Consider the following 18,446-nt stretch of genomic DNA (forward strand, 5'->3'; position numbering starts at 1 on the left):
GGGGGGGAGCGGGAGGGCGCCGGGACGCCAGCGGCGCCCCGCTCCTCCGGGGGTGTGACGGGGATAACGGGTGGTGATTGGCCGCCGGTGGGGGGAGCTGGCCTATCCCCGGGCGTGCAGAGAGGGCGTGGTGCGGCCACGTGTCTTCCGGGCGTGGCGAGAAACCACCGGCGGCGCCTCCGCCGTGGGCCCGCGCACGGGGCAGCACCGCGTCAAAAATAAAGTCCGCTGCGTGCGCGTGGGGCCTGTTTGATCAGGAATAATGATCGAAATATGAGCATCGAAGAAGCAAATCGTAGAATCACAGACTGGTTTGGGCTGGAAAAGACATTAAAGCCCATCCAGTGCCACCCCCTGCCCCAGGCAGGGACACCTTCCACTAGCGCAGGTTGCCCAAAGCCCCGTCCAACCTGGCCTTGAACCCTTCCAGGGAGGGGGCAGCCACAGCTTCTCTGGGCAGCCTGTGCCAGGGCCTCACCACCCTCACAGGGAAGAATTTCTTCCTTAGATCTCATCTAAATCTTCCCTCTGTCAGTTTAAACCCATTCTCCCTCATCCCTACCTCCTGATGACGAGTCCCTCCCCCCCTTTCCTGTAGCCCCTTTCAGCCCTGGGAAGCTGCTCTAAGGTCTCCCCGGAGCCTTCTCTTCTCCAGCTGAACCCCCCAACTCTCTCAGCCTGTCCTCATAGGGAAGGTGCTCCAGCCCCCCTGAGCATCTTTGTGGGCTCCTCTGGCCCTGCTCAAGCAGGTCCATATTGACTGAATCTTGTCAAATCCTCTCAGAAGTGTTGCAGTTCTCCCAGCTTGTTTTCTTGCCCTATGGGGGACCTTAAACTTTAGGATAATAGTTCTTAGCTTTATTGTTTCCTCCTGTGTTCTACAGCAGCCCAGTGCCAGCTATCACAGTGCTTACTCCCTGCTGCCCCAGGGTGTAGAGGGAAAGGTAGCAGCTTCAAAGAGTTGGTCCAGACAGCCTTCTGTCAATGAAACTCTTCCTTGGTGGTTCTCAGGTCTGGAGCTGTAGCCTTATTTTCTAGATAATTATGACAGTGCAAGCATACAGATGTATGAAATAAACTTTCTCTTTTCATTATCTTTTTTTTTTTTTTTTTACTGTAGAATTATTCTTTACCAGGTTTGTGTTCATGGTTTGTAGCTTTATGAGCTCATATTAATTTGATGTTTCTTTGTGCTTCTACATTCAGCATGTGTAAAAGGAAGAAAATATTATTGTAGTTCATATCTGTCTGGTGGAAAAGCTGAAAAAAAAATCAAAAATCAATCTTCAGTAATGCTAGTGAAGCTGTGAATTAACGGCACTAACTTATAAACTGGCTTAGAGTGTCAGGGATATCTGTCTGAGTCTATTCCTTAGTCTCTAATTGATTAAGATATTTCTTTTTATTGCGGTTTTAAGCGTTGTTGGTTTTTTTTTTTTTCTTTTAAGCTTTATGCTCATTTTTCCTGCTGTCAACTCTAACAATGGAATGTTTAAAAACTTAAAAAAATCAACAGAGGGGAAAATTGTTTTGTGGTACTGGAACCCAAGGTCTGGGTAGCCATGGAAACTAGCATATCTTTTTAATTATAAAAAAGAGGCTGCTTTAGCTGTGAGGTTGAGAGAAGGGCAGAGGAGCCTGCGTATATTTTGGTTTGTTGCTTCTGCCCCTTCTACAGGCTCTGGTTGTAGAGTTTCAGTCTCTAAGACTGTCCTTTCACCAATATTAATTTGCGGGAATAAAGGACCAAAAGGGAAAATGGGATTATTAAGATCTATCATAATATCTAGACAAACTTCTTAAATATTCAGATTAAAAACAATTCATATGTTGGTCATATTTTCTTAGTGTGTTTAAGACTTTTGCAGAATACATGTATGTAAATATTTGTATTTTAAAATTTGGAAAAAGGTTTTGGGATTTTTAACACTTGGATCAATGAGCATACCTGATTTTATAAAACTTTTCCTCTGTAGAAAATAGTAAGATAGCTAATGTAGTTCCAGTTTGATACACTAACACATTTTAATTAGTATGCATGCTTATTACAGGCATTTGCATATAATTAAATGAAACCACAAGCAGCTCCTGAATAGGTATAATACATTATAATCTCAGTTCATCAGCTTTCAAAGTTTCCTGACCAAAAACATCCCCTGAAGCCCTAGTGCAGGCAGCAGTTAGGTAGCATTCTCTCATGTTGGGGTAAAGTTAAATGCTGAGAGGCACTTAAGTACATCAGTATCTTGTCTTTAAAAGACTTTTCTGGGCGTCTTTCACCCAGTAACCTGAAACATGGATTTCTTTATGGTCTTGTGCTCATTGGGAGCCTGAAGTCTCCTGGCAGGGAAATGTTGGCAGCATCCTGAGGAGGAAGACGACAGTATGTAGATGAGATATAACGTATGTGTTTTTCCGTCTCTCTTCCCAGCTTAGACAGACCATGACAAAGTTCTGTCAAGAGCATTTGGCTCCGAAGGCCCAACAGATTGACCAGGAAAATGAATTCAAAGACATGCGGGCAAGTATTTCATGTGTGCATTTAAAATAGATGGTGGTGAAAGCCTGTCTGTACTTTGATCCTGTACGTTAGTCCAGACAAAGAATCCCAGTCCACACCGCAGGAACATATGCATTAACTTTTCAAACTTGCATTAACTTTTCAGACTGGAAAGCCATAGAGAAAACGTTTGGGTTTTTTTTTTTAATTTCCTTTTTAAGCTTTTGTTAACAACTTTCAGCAACCTGGGGCAGAACGCAGCCAGCATGCAATTAAAAAAATAATAAAAAACCACGGATTGATAATGGTCTTGTTTGGATTCTTATCATCGTATTTCTGCTTGGCTCCTTCAGACGCCTCCTCTAATACGTGCTTTGTACTCTCCTGTCTAGGGCCCATTCTTGGACATCTGAGTTTCCTTAAATTTGTTGTGAAAATATTGTGTGCAAATGCTGAAATGTAGAGTTGTTTGACTGTCTAGCTGAAACTTGCCTTCCTAATAAAAACAACAAATTCTTTGCAGCGGGAGGGTTTGATTGATGAAAAGGAGAGATCTAACTATTGGTTTTCATAAGCTCCACAAGACTTAAAAAGCTCAGAACATCTGCTAGGATTTCCCAGAGCTCTGATGTTGACATTTTCAGGGATATATGCACAGCTTTGAAGTTAAGTATATAAATTTAGTCTGGCACACCAGATGTCATCCAGAGCTATTGAATAATACTTTTTGAAGTCTCTGGAGACTATTCACTGATAATTGTCACTGGACACCGAGGTCGTGTGACAAGTGTTCACCTGTGTGTTCATCGTGTGGCAAGGGAGAGGCTGCAGTCTCAAGCAGCAGCAATGAGGTGGCCCCTCTGGCATACTCATGGTCCTCAGTGGCGACATCTTTTGCTATTGCGTTGTGTCATAGCTTCCCTCTTTCTCTGCGACACCGTGTGCCGGACACAGCTGATGTAGTTTGTCTCAAGTCAGGCAGCAGCTCTGTGCCTGGAATCGTCTATCTCTCATGTGAGTGCTGGTGTTGCCAGAGGGATAAATCTGGGCAACGGGCAAGTGGAGGAGGCAGCAGTCAAGGAGGACAGCTTGTCACCTGGCAGATGAACTTTGTAGCCTATGTGTGCAACTAAGCAAAATTCAGTATTGCTGTCCAGTCTTTGTGTGTGTCCTGGCAGGCTTGAAAACCTACGGGTTATGTACTTGAGTGGCCCTTGTGGATTCAGCTTCTTTAGCTTTACAAGTCCAAAGTGTTCACAAATTCTCTGTCATGGTCACCTTTTCTAAATTCTCTAGCACTGACTGGGAGGTGGGCAGCACCTCTGACTGATCAATCAGCTTGAACATTCCCTTTTTTTAATCACTCCCTAGGAAGCCTCCTTGGCTTTACTTACCAGTTCCTGTTTTACTGGAAGAGTTAAATTGCCAGCTAACAGCAGCTCTTCTAAGTATATCCAGGGTTTCAGTCATGGATAACTTATGCTAACTGCTATTTGTGGCAACCACAGCCTGATAGGCCTACACAGTGCTGCCAAAGAACAGTGACAAGGATCCATGAAGTAAAAGCATAAATTTGAGTCATAACATCCTAAATTATCTTTAGCAAGAGATAGTGGATGAAAGCCTAGAAGTGCTGGTTTTGAAGTTAATGGGAGGCTTTAATTCATCAAAATTCTCCTGAGTTAAATCTTAGGACCTGTCCTTCCAGAATTAAATTTAAGTTGTGAATGTTTGCTGAATTCAACAGACTACTCCCGTGTGTAGCACAACTAATGTCCTTAAGTCTGTCTGGGTTCTTAGTCCAAAGGATGGAGCTGCTGCTGCAGAAGGAATAGGTATCGGAGTATTTATCTTTGAGATATCACAAGAATAAGGTAAACTGGTGCCTCCGGTGAGCTACCTGGGAAATCTTGTTATGCTGATGCCCTGACTGTGAGCTTGGACTGATTGCTTGTTCTGTATTTGTAGGAGTTTTGGAAGAAACTTGGGGAACTGGGAGTACTGGGGATCACAGCTCCTGGTAAGTCTGTTCCCACCTTTTACCTTCTGGTGGGTGATTCTTCAGACAAAAGAGAAACTACTTGAACTCACCTATTCCAGTTTGTAGCAACCTTGTCTGTGATGTGATGTCCATTTTGTTCAGAAGCTCCTAGCTTTATGTTTTTTTAAAACTTTTTGATATTTTTTTTTATTCTTCACTAAATCAGCATCCTTTTTACCTTGTTAGACTTCTGAATGATTATAGAAGGCCTTTTACAATTTAAAAGTGCTGTTCAAAAATGGTGTCTCCAGATATAACATATGCAACTCAAACATGTTTGCGCTTCTCCAATATGAAGCGCTTGCTGCAAGTTTTGAAGAACGAGAGCTATAGATAAAAGTATCCTAGAACAAACATCCATCTCTAATAGGAGAAGTTAGAGGGTATAAAACAATGCTGTGAAAAGCTGTGATAACTAATGGAGAGCTGACCACATCCAACCAGTCAGAAAAAATCAGGGTAAATCTTATTCAGCCTTGTCCAGGTTAGTTGAAAAGTGTTTTGATGAATGTTATAGATTACTGAGGCTGCTGTGGTCATGCTGAATGCACTAACACAGTGTAATGAGGAGAAGCCCTTAGTGGAGAAAAGCAGCCAATGGGGCCTTTATTTCCCCATCGTAAAGTCTGTGTTTCTAGATGTGCGTCTGCAAAGGCTTCTGCAGAAGCAAGCTGAATAGCAATGCGTTGAAATAATGCCGCTGCATTTCTTTCAGTGGCACTGCGTCTGCTTGAAAGAGTCTGTATTTCTGCTTTCTTTCTCTTTACTCTTCCCAATTTACTGCTGCTCCTGTTTTTTCTCACTCTTACCTTCTTTCTTCTTTGATGTTGTGCCTGAGGCTTACAGCAGTTTCCCACACTATAAATAAGCCATCCCCTCATGAGTCCTGTCCTTTTTGATTTCCTCAAAGATTTGCCTCTAAAACCCTCCTATGCCCAGATTTTTTTGCCTTATTTTTGATTGTATAGTTGTGTGCGCTTTCTTTATTGGCATTGGTTTTGTTGTAGGAGGTGGAGACTGGGATTTAGGATGTGAAGATAATGTGAAATCTTCTGAAGGCGTATGCTCAATTAAATGGCATGATTGGGCACCAGTGCATCAAGTCTATTAAGGGAGTGTTTTAAATAAGTGCTTTTTGTTTTCTTCTTAAAACTAAGAAAACTACATTAGTTTGTAATTTTCCAGTTATTTTATAAAGAGCTAAGTTAAGAAATGCAATTATGGAGCTACCACAGAACGATAATACAGGCATGTTGACATAAAGAGTAATTTTGAAAGGGCAGCATCATTCTAAATCACACTGTGGTTTGTATTATATGAGGAGTCGTCTGGCAGGATTATTTTCTTGTACCTCTTGCAGGACAAAACAGTCATGGGCCAGTAGTGCTCACAGCAGGCAGTTACCTTTCCTTTCTCGAGGCAATAGCACCAACCCCATCCATTCTATAGGAAGGAATAGACAACTCTCTTGTTTTGGCATATGTAAGAAATTGTCAAACACATCTTTTAGGATATTGATAGTAAAACCCTAAACCCTGATTTGTGGTAGAGAGAGGCAATTTCAGAGGGTGAAGAGCCCTGCAGATAAGGAGTCAGAATGAATGACACGGGAGGAAAGGCTGTGTGTAATGCCAGTGGCAATTGTGTTAGTTTGATGCGGTAGAGCAGTAGCCCTCCTCGAGCCCTGGTTACACACTCAGCTCTTTGGTCACTCTGAGAGTACAAACACATTCGCTCCTGCTGTTGTTGCTGCTTGCTTACAGCATTCATGTTGATGATGAGTAAGTGCTCCTGGATTAACTCCCTGACTGCTTTGCAGTGTTTATGTCCTCCTGTTTTAGTTCTTCTCTTAGCAGTACAATCATTTGCTTCTTGCCTGTAGAACAAAGCTTTTACACTGGGCTGTGATTGTATTTGTGTGTATATAAGCGTGTGTGTGTGTATATATATGTATATATTTATGTAGGCTGTCAGCTGCTCAAGGCCATTATGCATTTCTTAGCCTTGTCTTTTTTCCTGCCTTCTCTCTCCCGATTCTACTGTGTGCCTTTAATCTTCACCACCAGTTGTCATCTCAGCTCAGTGTGCCTAGCTCAGCTCCCAGTTACAATGATTGTGCTGCTCTCTCTCACTTCATCTTCTCTTGAAATCCATGTTCTCGCCACTGGTGAATTACATTCTCATTCTGAATCATCCACCCATCAAAATGCTGGTCTCCTGGATGTTTGCGGGTTTAGAAAAGTCCTTAGTGCCCCACTTTTTGATCAGTTTGAGGATTCCTCACTTGTTTAGGGGTCCTTGTTTTTAACTAACAAGCATAGACTTCCCAAAGTTGGCCTGTGTTCCTCTGTCCACAGGTTGCCACTTTGTGATTTAATCTTCATGATAACATTAAGGGTGGTTGACAAGAAGGACTCACTATTGTACAAGTGTCAGTAGGATGTTTTAGATGTATCCTTATGCATGTTGTATGTATAAAACTATGCTGTACAAGTAAATTGTTGATTATGCTGAAGAAGCAATATCACTGTGCCTTTAAGGTAAGAAAATTGAAATTCAGAGTGGATGGGGAAAGCCAGAGGTGCCCAGCTCAGGGACAGTTTCAGTCAAAACCAGAAGGTCTCTTCAAGTATCTCAGATCTAATTCATGACTGATCCCGACCTTGGGATCCAGCACACATGTGATATATTCCATGTTGGTTAATGTGAGGTTTCTCTTCTCTTTTCAGTGGAATATGGTGGATCTGCTTTGGGGTATCTGGACCATGTGCTGGTGATGGAGGAAATTTCTCGTGCATCAGCAGCTGTTGGGCTTAGTTATGGTGCCCACTCAAACCTTTGTATCAACCAGCTAGTGCGTAATGGCAATGAAGCCCAGAAAAACAAGTACTTGCCCAAGGTATGTGGCTGGAAGAGGGGGGAAATTGGAAAGCATTTGGGTTTTGGCTGCATGCAAGGATGAGTGTCTTTCACAGTGAGTCTAATTGTAAGCGCTAGCTGATTTCAGTCACCCAGCCTTTAGGAAATATTGTACTTGCCAAACTTGCCTTCTCTAGCTAGTTAATTTTTGTCCTATTAATCCATCATTAAGACCTCAGCGTGTGCTATTGTCCGTGTGCGTAGGCAGCAGCATAGTCCAGCTCCCTGGAGCTGTGTTACTAAATGAGGCTTTGAGGTGACACTGGAGGATATTCTACCAACTTCCCAAATATTGAAAGTCATTGTTTTTCTATTTCCTATTCTCCATTTATCACTGCCCAAATGCTTGGTTTGCCTGTGCTTATTAACTACATGTGAAACTTCCTCATCATGTGGGGCACTGATGTTTGTGACTCATAGAAGCATAGAATGGTTTGGATTGGAAGGGATTTTCACCAACATACATATAGAAGCTTTTCTTCTTGCCCTTGACATCCCTGGCCAGATTTAAGTCTATCAGAGCTTTGGCCTTCCTAACCTGATCCCTGGCTACCTGGACAGTTTCTCTGTATCCCTCCCAGACTCCCTGTCTTTGCTTTCACCCTCTGTAGGCTTCCTTCTTTTGTTTGGGTTTGTCTAGGAGCGCCTTGTTCATCCATGCCGCCTCCTGGCATTCTTACCTGACTTCCTCTTTGCCAGGATGCTGACACACTCCTGAGCTCGGAGGAGGGAATCCTTGAATATTAACCAGCTCTCTTGGGCCCTTCTTCCCTCCAGGAGTTTATCCCATACGACTCTGCCAAGCAGATCCCTGAAGAGCCCAAAGTGCTCTCCTGCAGTTCAGGGTAGCGAGCTTGCTGCGTACCCTCCTCACTGCTCTAAGGACCTTGAACTCCACCATTTCATGGTCACTGCAGCCAAGGCTGCTCTTGAGCTTCACACTCCCCACCAGCCAGTGCAGCACAGCACCTCTCCTTGGCTTCTCCATCACTTGCAGAAGGAAGTTCTCATCAGCACATTCCAGGAACCTCCTGGATTGTTTATGCCCTGCTGGGTTGTCCCTCCAACAGATATCAGGGGGGCTGATGTCCCCCAGGAGGGCCAGGGCTTGTGAACATGAGGCTGCTCCTGTCTGTCTATAGACGGGCTCATCCACCTGCTCCTCCTGGTGGGGTGGCCTGGAGCAGACCCACTATAATGGCTCCTGTCCCTCCACTCCCTTTAATCCCGACCCACCAGCTCTTGGTTGGCTCCTCACCCATCCCCAGGCAGAGCTCGGTGCTCTCCAGCTGGGCACTGACATAGAGGGTGACCCCCTCCTCCTCTCCCCACCCATCCCCCCTAAAGAGCCCGTGTCCTCCCATCCCAGCACTCCAGCCACAGGAGCCATCCCCCCACGGCTCCCTGATGCCCAAGTCCAGAGCCCTGAAGGCGTGCCCATGTCTCCAGCTCCTTCTGGTTATTCCCCACACTACGTTTTCAGTTGGGCCCCGAGGAAACTGACTTACTGGCTGGAATTACTTTGTGCTGCTCCTCAGGTGCTCTCCTGCTGCCCTGGGACCCCTCGCCAGGCTCTGGGCACCTACTGCTGGCACTGGCACTGAACTGGTAGGAGAGGGGTGGATTGAGGTTCCTCAACAACTTTAGTTTAAAGCCAAAAGCATGTTAAACAAGTTTCAGTATTTAAATGCATGGAGAAACTTAACTGGTACATTGAATCCCAGCTACTGAAATTATCAGTACAAGAAACTTGATTTAAACCACATGCAAAGTACAGTGTTGTTTCTTCAAAGCATTGTGCAGCCCGCTGATACGTAACCCTGAATCATCCTTGTTGCTGCTCAGGTGTGTTTTAATGCCCTTGTTCACTGCCCTTCAGTGATATGTGCCATCATTTTAGTTCTTACTTGTCTTGGTTCATGACAGAGCTACTCAACTAGTTTGGAGCAGATCATGAGGAATTTTGTAGAAGTGCACTGATGGATTGAATTGGTTGAACATGTAAAGCATGAGTCGTTTTTTAAAAATATAAGGGATCAAAAGGAGGAGAAGACGGACAAAAGTACACAGGGAGAAAAAAAATGGAAGGAGAAAGGGCAGTATGAAGGGAACAGTGAGGAGGAAGCAACAGCTATGCTAGAGCCTGGTACGAGCAGGCACAGAAGGAGGGTGTCCATCTGCTATTGTGGTGCAAGTGTGGGGGACCGGGCTGTCAGAACATTGCTGAGAACTTTGCAATCTCTTTTCATCCCCCTCACTGGCCTTTTGTGTTTAACAACTCTTGCTTATGTGGAAGGGCAGTCGTAAAGTGCAGAACAAGGAGCTTGTGAAAGGCATATGTCTGCCTGCGTGGTCCTTCTGGCACCTTCCTGGGGGTGGTGGTTTATAAGCAGTCATCTAGCCCAGGCACGAGTTGAGTCATCCTTCTCATCCCACTGTGACTTGGTTCTGTGCCCCCAGCACAGCAGCACAGGACAGCTCCCTGCGAGGACTTGACCAGGAGCAGCGGCTCTTGTTTGCAGTTCTTGCATAGAACAGCTACTGTGGAGATTCAGTGCTGAAAAGAAAAAAAAGTAAAAAGGAAGGTGGGCTGAAGAGGGAATAGAAACAATGCTACTATTCTTGCTCCCTTTCTTATATTTGCTTTTTCTTCCAGCTAATCAGCGGGGAGCACATTGGAGCCTTAGCGATGAGCGAACCCAATGCTGGATCTGATGTTGTGTCCATGAAACTGAAAGCAGATAAGAAAGGTAAAGCCTGTCGTGTGCTGCCTGGATAGATAGCCAGTGTAAATAACATCTCCTGTAAATTTAGACTGACATCCCCAGCCCCAGTGAGATGCAGTGCTTAGCCTTGGGTGTACCAGGCCATGTTTGCAGGCTTGTGCTGCCTCCCAGGAGATTCACTGCGTGATTAATCCAGGTATCAAAGACACAGGGGGGGTGGTTGGAGGTCTAAAAGCAGACTCCCGGTTGTGGTGATGGAGGTTGGTGGTGTGATGGAACCACTCAGTTTGTCAGGCATTCGTTAAACTGTCTTTGGACTCCAGAAACTAAGGAAGGATTTGTGTATTGTTTTGGGGGTCTTAAAGGGCATCCTTGGAAGCCTGTTCTGAAATAAATGGAGTGAGGGTATAGGTGTTGCTCTGTTGTGAGCTAACAGATTGCAGCTCTTTGCTTCCAGGAGACTACTTTGTGCTGAATGGGAACAAATTTTGGATCACCAATGGGCCAGACGCAGATGTTCTCATCGTTTATGCTAAAACTGATGTTAATGCTGTTCCAGCCTCTCGAGGTATAACTGCCTTCATTGTGGAGAGGGTAGGTTTAATCATTCTCACAAGCTTATTGTAGTGTGGTTTTCAAAACTCACATCTTCACTCTAACTGACTCTTTTAGAAGTCAGCTAGTTTTCTTTCTATAGGTGTCAGCCCCTTGCTCAAAGACAAATTACTTTCTGCCTGAATTTTATAAACCCATGAGACAAGTCCTCCGCCCCAGCGAGCTGTCGTGTACTGCACTGGCAGTTGGGCTCTCCTGAATTTTGGTATCCAAGCATGTAACCACTCTTTAGCACTAGCAATGTAGGGAGAATGGACAAGATTCTGATATAAAGGGCCTTGCTCATTGCCAAAAATTGTCAAAGATATTGGAGGCCTTGTAAATACATCTTACTATCTTATTATCTAACTTTGTGTGGGGTTTTTTTAAGCCAAGACATTGCTCTATTCATTTCTTCCCCACATTTTCTTGCACTGCCCCTGTGAAACCCTGAAATGACCCGAACATGCGTGCAAAGCACCACAGACCAAAGGGAGCAGAAATGGGCTGTTCAGCGGGGAGCCCTTGGAAAACAGGGATCTGTTGGGTTTTTTCTTCCCTTTTAATTATTTGAGGCCACACTGTACACATTTCTGTCACCACGAGGAAGACAGGAAGCCATAATAAAATAAATAGCACTGGAAGTATAAAATCTCAAGAAATGAGTAAACCTTTTGATGGACTTAACCTGACAGCTCAGATACTGGCAAAGCTTGCAGCCGTTACTCTAGGAAAGTCAGGGTTGGCAGCTGTCCAAATAAATATATATTTAATGTTTATGTACATGAGAAAATGGATGGGCTCAGCTCATACGTGTCCCCCATGTGTGCATGTTTCTCTGCTCATTTGCTTCCCCTGCACATGAACTCACACCTGTTCTTCTTCTCAGAGTGGGCAGTTCCCTTTGACTCCCTCCGGTACCCTACGTATGTTCCTGTGGTCAGGGAAATTTCGCAGATCTGTAGTGATTTTATTTATTCTGCCAGAATTGAGTTTTGAAATGTGTTTTTACTGTCTTGACCTTGCAGGGAATGCCTGGTTTCAGCACAGCCCAGAAGCTGGATAAGCTGGGAATGAGAGGGTCTAATACCTGTGAACTGATCTTCGAAGACTGTAAGATCCCGGGTGAGTTGGGTTCAAATCATGGCACTATGCACGAGGTGGTTTCCTGTCTTCTTGATCAGATAAATTGGATCGCTAATTACATGCATGTTCAGACTGTGACCCAGAGGGCTTTGCAGATGGTTATCTGCTCTTTGGCAACCGCACAACAGAGCCGGTGAAACTGGAAAAGTGCAGTCTGCTGGATTCCAGGGAAGGAGCACATCACTTGCCAGCTCACTCCTGTTTTACCCTCATGGGCCTAACTCTTAACCACTGTTTCTGCAAAACCTAGGTGAGGCTTCCACAGAAACATTTTTGTTTCATTGGAGCTCCTTGTCTTGTGTATAGGAGAGCTTATTTGCCTTGAAGATTGTTTTTTTTTTTCTCCAAAATCACTGGAGAGTAGCCAATGGAGTTTTGGTTTGCCTGTAACATTTCTGAGTTCTTTTAGGGTCAGGGCCTGAAAATGGACACACTTTTCCCCATTAGTTAGTTCAGCAGGGGCCACTGTAATGACCATTTTTGTTACTCCATTGGCTATTTTTGCTGATAGAAAAATACAGCCTCTCTATAGCAAGTGGAGGATATGCCTTATCTGAACTCATGAAAATCTTAATTGCATATCTGCAGAGCAAGTAACTCTCCTGCTCCCCATACACCACCAAAATCTGCTTTGCAGTAAGTGGAAGAGTTTCAGCTGAAATCTGACATTTCTAACTTTATTGGATCCCTCCGCTCTGAAATCAGAAAGGCCAGTGCCCCAGTCTTCAGATCATCTCCTGGGTAATCATCCGTACAGAACAGCATGTTCTCATGGTAACAGGATTTCCATTTTCGGATAACTCGGAGAAGAACATCACTGCAGTGTTGAAAGTTAACACACTTTGCACTCTGGCCATTAATGCTGCTTCTGATCTTCTGCCTTGGAAGCTGAGCCAGTTTGATGCCATTTCCTATGTCTGCATGATCTCTCTCTCAGATCAAGATGTCCCCTAGCACTGCAATTCCATCCACTGTACAATAACGTGGGTTTCACTGCCAGCCGTGCTCCATGGAGTGACTGGTGTTTTAGTCACAGTAAGTGTTGTCCTTGTATTCATTCAGTCATTTGCATTGGTGAAAGTTCAGAGCCCCAACATTTTCTTGGCTTTCTCCTGTGATATGCAGCCAGCAGGTCTGCTCACCTTGTGCAGTCAGCACACACATCCTTCAGCTCACCACATACCCACCCATCCCTGTCCCTGGACATACAGGAAGGTGTTCAGGCTCTTCAGTCCTTTTTTAGCTGTGAGAAGTCATTACTCACAAACAGCTTTCTTACTTTATTGATGCTGGCATTTGTGTTCTGTTCAAAGTACTTTTTGCTATTAGTAATTTTCTTTCTTGTCTGTGGGGCTTTTGAGCTTTTTCTCTGAAAGCCAAGCTTCATTCTTCTTCCTCTTTCTAGCTCCAGGATCATGATGATGGCCCTGCAGAGGCTGCACTTCTTTGTATGCTACAAAAACATAGAATCACAGTCTGGTTTGGGTGGGAAGGGACCTTAAAGCCCATCCAGTGTGCCCACCCCTGCCCCAGGCAGGGACACCTTCCACTAGCCCAGCTTGCCCGAAGCCCTGTCCAACCTGGCCTTGAACCCTTCCAGGGAGGGGGCAGTCACAGCTTCTCTGGGCAACAGGGACTCACCGTCTTCACAGGGAAGAATTTCTTCCTTAGATCTCATCTAAATCTCCCCTCTGAGAGTTTAAAGGCATTATTCCTTGTCCTAACACCCTTTTCAATAAGCAGGAGACAATGCAGTCCATGAGCTTCTAGAAAACCAGATTATTCCAGGAGGGTATCTGCATGTGTCCAAGTCCTGTCTCCCGTTCACTTTGCATATCACACCTTTGGGATCGCTGGTGATCAAAGCCTGAAGTATATGTCGGTTCTCCTATATGGTGTGATCAGTGGATAATCTCTGTCCATCTACAAAACACAGCTGTTAGGCTTCAAGTTCTCTCCTGATTGTAAGAGTGCAGCCTTGCTGAGATAAGCCTTTTGTTCCTGCTTCTCTTTTTATACTTGCTAACATCAGTGCATGCTTTAGATTGTCCTGCAGTGAAACCATTTCTTGAGGGTTTTTTCCTCAGACCATTACCTAATGTGGCTATTTTCCTGTTTAATTTTCACAGAACTAATACTTGTCTTTTCAAAACGTTTATTTATAACAACTGCAATGTCCTGTTCAGCCCCCCTCACAGAGGGGGGGTTAATGACTGTATTCTCCAGTTGTGGAAGACTAATATATATCGCTCCACTGCGTGGTAAGAGGTGAGCTTTGACTGCTTGCCTGTGTAAGTGTTGGCTCCTGTACTGGGAATGCTTCCAGAGGTGACCCAAGCGTGTCAGAGTGGGATCTGCACTTGTTTCAGATGCAGACTCAGCAGACATCAGGTAGTGCTGCTGTCCCTTTGGGTTACCTACAAAGGACTGGCCTGGTGAAAGGGGCTCCCGCTTTGTCCTCACAGGCTGTTAAATCTCTTGTTCTTGTTAGTACAAATGCTGAGCTGGAAGATCTCTGGACAGCACCCTACTCTTTAGAAAACAGACAAGAGAGTAGCAGCAATTGTAGGTGCACTTTATAACCTTTTACTGCCTTTTCGTTTTTGGCCTTGGTAGAATTGAAGGGACATTTCTGTGGTAGGGAGTGTACGTAGCCAAACTCAGTGCCTGTCTGCCTCATCCTGAGTGTTTGTGTCTCAAGCCAAAAAGAAAGGTGAATGGGACAGAAAGTTTAAATCCTCTCCCCGAAAAACACAGGCCCTCAGAAAACAGCTTACCTTAGTTTTGTGCATAAGTAAATACCTTTCCTTTGCCAATTGCAGCTGAAAATATCTTGGGGACGCTGAGCAAAGGAGTCTACGTTCTGATGAGTGGATTGGATCTGGAGAGACTGGTCCTGTCTGGTGGGCCACTGGGGTAAGGGATTATCATCTTCTACAGCTTGTAAGGCCAGAAGGATCCTTCACCATCACCTGGTCCTGTGGGTCTCCAGGCAGGGTTGCAGCTCTCTCAGTAGGATGTGTCTTGGATGGAGAACTGAGATACTGGGGCAGCTTCTGAGAGGAGAGGCTGGGTCAGGGTTGTGGGAAGGGAGCAAGCTTCAGAGGAGGCAGGAACAAGGAGATCCCAGGTGCTCTTTAGCTTTTTTGTAGCTGCTCTGATGGGCTCCTGCTGCAGGGGACTCGGCTCAGCACTCCCAGGCAGCCACAGCTTGCTCTGCCTGTGCTCCACCTTTCCTTCTACTCTCCTCACCTCTCCACTCCTCATGCAGGTTCTGTTCAGTGTGAAAGCATCTATGTGGAACACCCTCTGAGGGGCAAGAGATAGAAGAAGCAATGCCAGAAAGACAGTTTGCAAATCTCTGCCCTTCCAGAGGCCACAGATCCTCCAGAGCATGCTTTTGAAAACAGTAGCCTTGATGTAAACGTTTCCAGAGATGGTAAATCTGCCTTGGTACCCAGTTGCTGGCTTGTGTATCCCTGCAGTGTGTATTATTCTGGGAATAACCAGCTTATTTGCATTACCAATTCCTTAAAATCTAAAACACTATCCAGACTGTCACACAGAAGGACCACTGGACTGGGTAAAGGGTTTGTTCTTAATTTATTCAGTCCTTAAGCTCCCCACTAATTACTTCTACTATACAGCCCTTTTGTCCTCCCAAGTGGTTTCTCTGTACTAATCCTCATGTGGAAAGACCACCATCCACAAAGCAGAAGGAGGATTTTTCACCCTCCTTGTTCCTGCCTACACTTTTTTTATGGTATTGGTGGTCTCTGGAGATGCAGGGCAGCACAACCTGTCCTGGCTACAGTTGTAAGGAAGCTCTTCAGCTCCTCATCTCCGTCCCCTCAATTAAGAAGGTAAGACCTTACCACAAGATGTCCCAGATGAGCAATATGTAGAGCACCAGGGAGAAAAATGGGACCTTTGTATTTTATTGTTCGTATTGTTTGAGTGGAGCTGTAAGAAGACAGCAGCATATCATTTTGAGTATGAGAACCTTTTTGCCTTAGATTGCGCTTCCAAGGGTTAATTATTATTAATAGTTCTGTTTTCCTGCATATCTGTGCTTTTCCTAGGCTCATGCAAGCTGTTCTTGACCATGCAATTCCATACCTACATGTAAGAGAAGCATTTGGACAGAAAATTGGCCACTTCCAGGTGAGACGGAAAAGGAGCAGGAAATTTTTGTCATTTTGCTTTCATCTTCAAAAATGAGAAGACAAAGAGCTCTGTTGTGGGAGGGCTTTGCACGGAGAAGGTTGCCTGGAGTTTGTGCCGGGGCTGCATGGTATGATCATGTGGTGAGAAGGTTAAAGGGTCTCTGAAACTGTTTACCTGAGACCACCGTTGGTGGGCGAGGGGCTGCGGCTGACATCAGGGCGTTTGTGAACTGACAACCTCCAGCTCCCTCACTTAGGTCTGCCAAATCCATGTCTTCTTGTTTGTCTAGTTTCTCTGAGGTAGTTTGGGGAGTGCGTGATCCCTGGTGCTCATGCAGAAAATCATCTCCCCCTCACTCATTTCGTGTCTCACTTGCCTTCTGCAACATGCAGCTCATGCAGGGCAAGATGGCTGATATGTACACGCGGCTGATGGCGTGTCGGCAGTACGTCTACAACGTGGCAAAGGCATGTGACCAGGGCCATTTCAATGCCAAGGTGAGCTGGCTTCCACCCGGGCTGTGTCTACATCTGCAGGGGGGTTCCTTTCCCTTTGGTCCCACATCGTGAGCAGGGTGGATGTTCTGTACTGGGGGTTAAAATGACTCATGCACAGCCCTAAGCATGTTTTTTTGCTCCTAAAGAAAAAGAAAGCCTTGTTCTACAAGGCAACAGATTTAGCAGCATCCGCAGGTGTTTACTGGAAGCCTGAACACGATATCCTGGCTATTGTAAGGGGCTGTAGCAGTCATTTCAAGGTGGTGGTGTCTCCACAACCAGCACCCATCCACCAAAGGAGGGCACCTAGTGTTTAACAGTCGGAGCACAGAGCCCTGCATCCCAAATCAAATCACACTGCTCTCCTGTGGGTATGATGTGCAGCAGGCTCCCCTGCTGCACTCTGGTTTTTGTTTTTCTGTCTTCACGTGGCCTTTACAGACCTGACGCAGTGTTCTGTAGTGACAGAAAAGCTGCTGCGGCTCCTTGCTCTCTGGAGAATGAATCCTGTGCCTTTGTGATTGAGTAGTTCAGGCTTGTCAGCAGCTGTCTGTAGGGTAATGGAAAGGTTGGAGAAGGGCGGGTGGCCCCTTTCCTGACTGCCCTCTCCTTTAGGACTGCGCAGGAGTGATCCTGTATTCCGCAGAGTGTGCTACCCAGGTGGCTCTGGACGGGATTCAGTGTCTGGGTAAGTCCCTGGCAGCGTTTGTTTCTTTGAGTGATGGCTGGAGAGCCAAGTGTGGCACAGGAGCAGTGCTCTTTCCCATCTCACCCTCAGCCCCTCAAACCAGAGAGAAGAAATGACTTCTGACTTCTTTTTGGTTGCAGGTGGGAACGGTTACATCAATGACTATCCGATGGGGCGTTTCCTGCGCGATGCCAAGCTCTATGAGATAGGGGCAGGCACCAGTGAAGTGCGCAGGCTGATCATTGGCAGGGCCTTTAATGCCACTTTTAAGTAACGTCCACCAGTGAAGAGGCAACACACTCACCACTACCATGAGGCCTTTGACTAGAGAAGCTGAAGTGCACAATTCTTTTTTTTTTCTTCCTGCTTGCGATTCTGGGATTGTCACTTGTGGCCTCTCTCCTGTTCTGCAAACAGATGCTGTTGGACTGGGCTTTGACAAAATGAATCAGATGGTAGTGTGGAAGGAAAAGTGATTTTTTTTTTTTTTTTTCTCTTCTTGTGATTCTCCTGATTCATCCTGTTCATAAACCATCCTGAAGCTCAGCATTACAGGGTGGAGGCTCACCCAGGGGACGTGTCCCTGTCAAACCAGGCTGGTGAGCACTGTGCCTGAAACGAAGGGCAGCCACTGATGAGCACAGAAAGCCAAACCACCCCCCTCAAAAAAAAAGAACGATTTTGTTCTTTTTAAAAAAAACTGTGTGCAATTAAATAGTATTTAGCATATTCCAACTGGCAGGTGAAATTTCTCATTGTGACCTTCCGATAGGATTAATAACTTCCATTTTGGGAAGTCAACGCCAGCAGCACAGTGGGCATGGCTCACATGGACACCCAGGCATCATCGTTGCACAAGCAGTGTTTTAGGTGATGATTCCTAAAACCTCATTTCATACCACATCTGTTTTCTCTGCATACTTCCTTTCCTCTTCCTGCTGCTTCTCAAGATATTTCAGCGCAGCCCCAAGACTCGGCAGCTCTGACTGACGGCCTCCCGCTGGGTTATTCATTCCGAGGTGTCACCATCCATCACTCTGGGAACAGTTAAAACGTCAGACCTGTATTGTGACATCCGTGAATGAAGCGGGCAGGAGGAGGTTGACTTTTTCAGGTTGGGGTTATTTGTTTTTTTTCCGAAGGTTGTTCTTTCGACAAAAGCATGTAC

The 18,446-nt window shown here is 45.4% G+C and overlaps 1 protein-coding gene across 1 annotated transcript; it reads left to right on the plus strand.

Annotated features, from left to right (window-relative positions):
* The first annotated feature begins 2,434 nt into the window (after window positions 1-2,434).
* On the plus strand, window positions 2,435-17,969 carry IVD (isovaleryl-CoA dehydrogenase). The gene is made up of 11 exons (XM_026850273.1): window positions 2,435-2,521; window positions 4,469-4,520; window positions 7,271-7,440; window positions 10,117-10,210; window positions 10,644-10,780; window positions 11,809-11,905; window positions 14,749-14,842; window positions 16,009-16,090; window positions 16,486-16,590; window positions 17,206-17,278; window positions 17,419-17,969. Exons 1-11 carry the CDS (start codon window positions 2,444-2,446, stop codon window positions 17,550-17,552), a joined length of 1,116 nt encoding a protein of 371 aa, XP_026706074.1. The 5' UTR covers window positions 2,435-2,443; the 3' UTR covers window positions 17,553-17,969.
* Window positions 17,970-18,446: the final 477 nt, after the last annotated feature.

The sequence above is a fragment of the Athene cunicularia genome, assembly GCF_003259725.1.
Source record: "Athene cunicularia isolate RWA chromosome 5 unlocalized genomic scaffold, athCun1 chr5_part2, whole genome shotgun sequence".
NCBI lineage: Eukaryota > Metazoa > Chordata > Aves > Strigiformes > Strigidae > Athene > Athene cunicularia.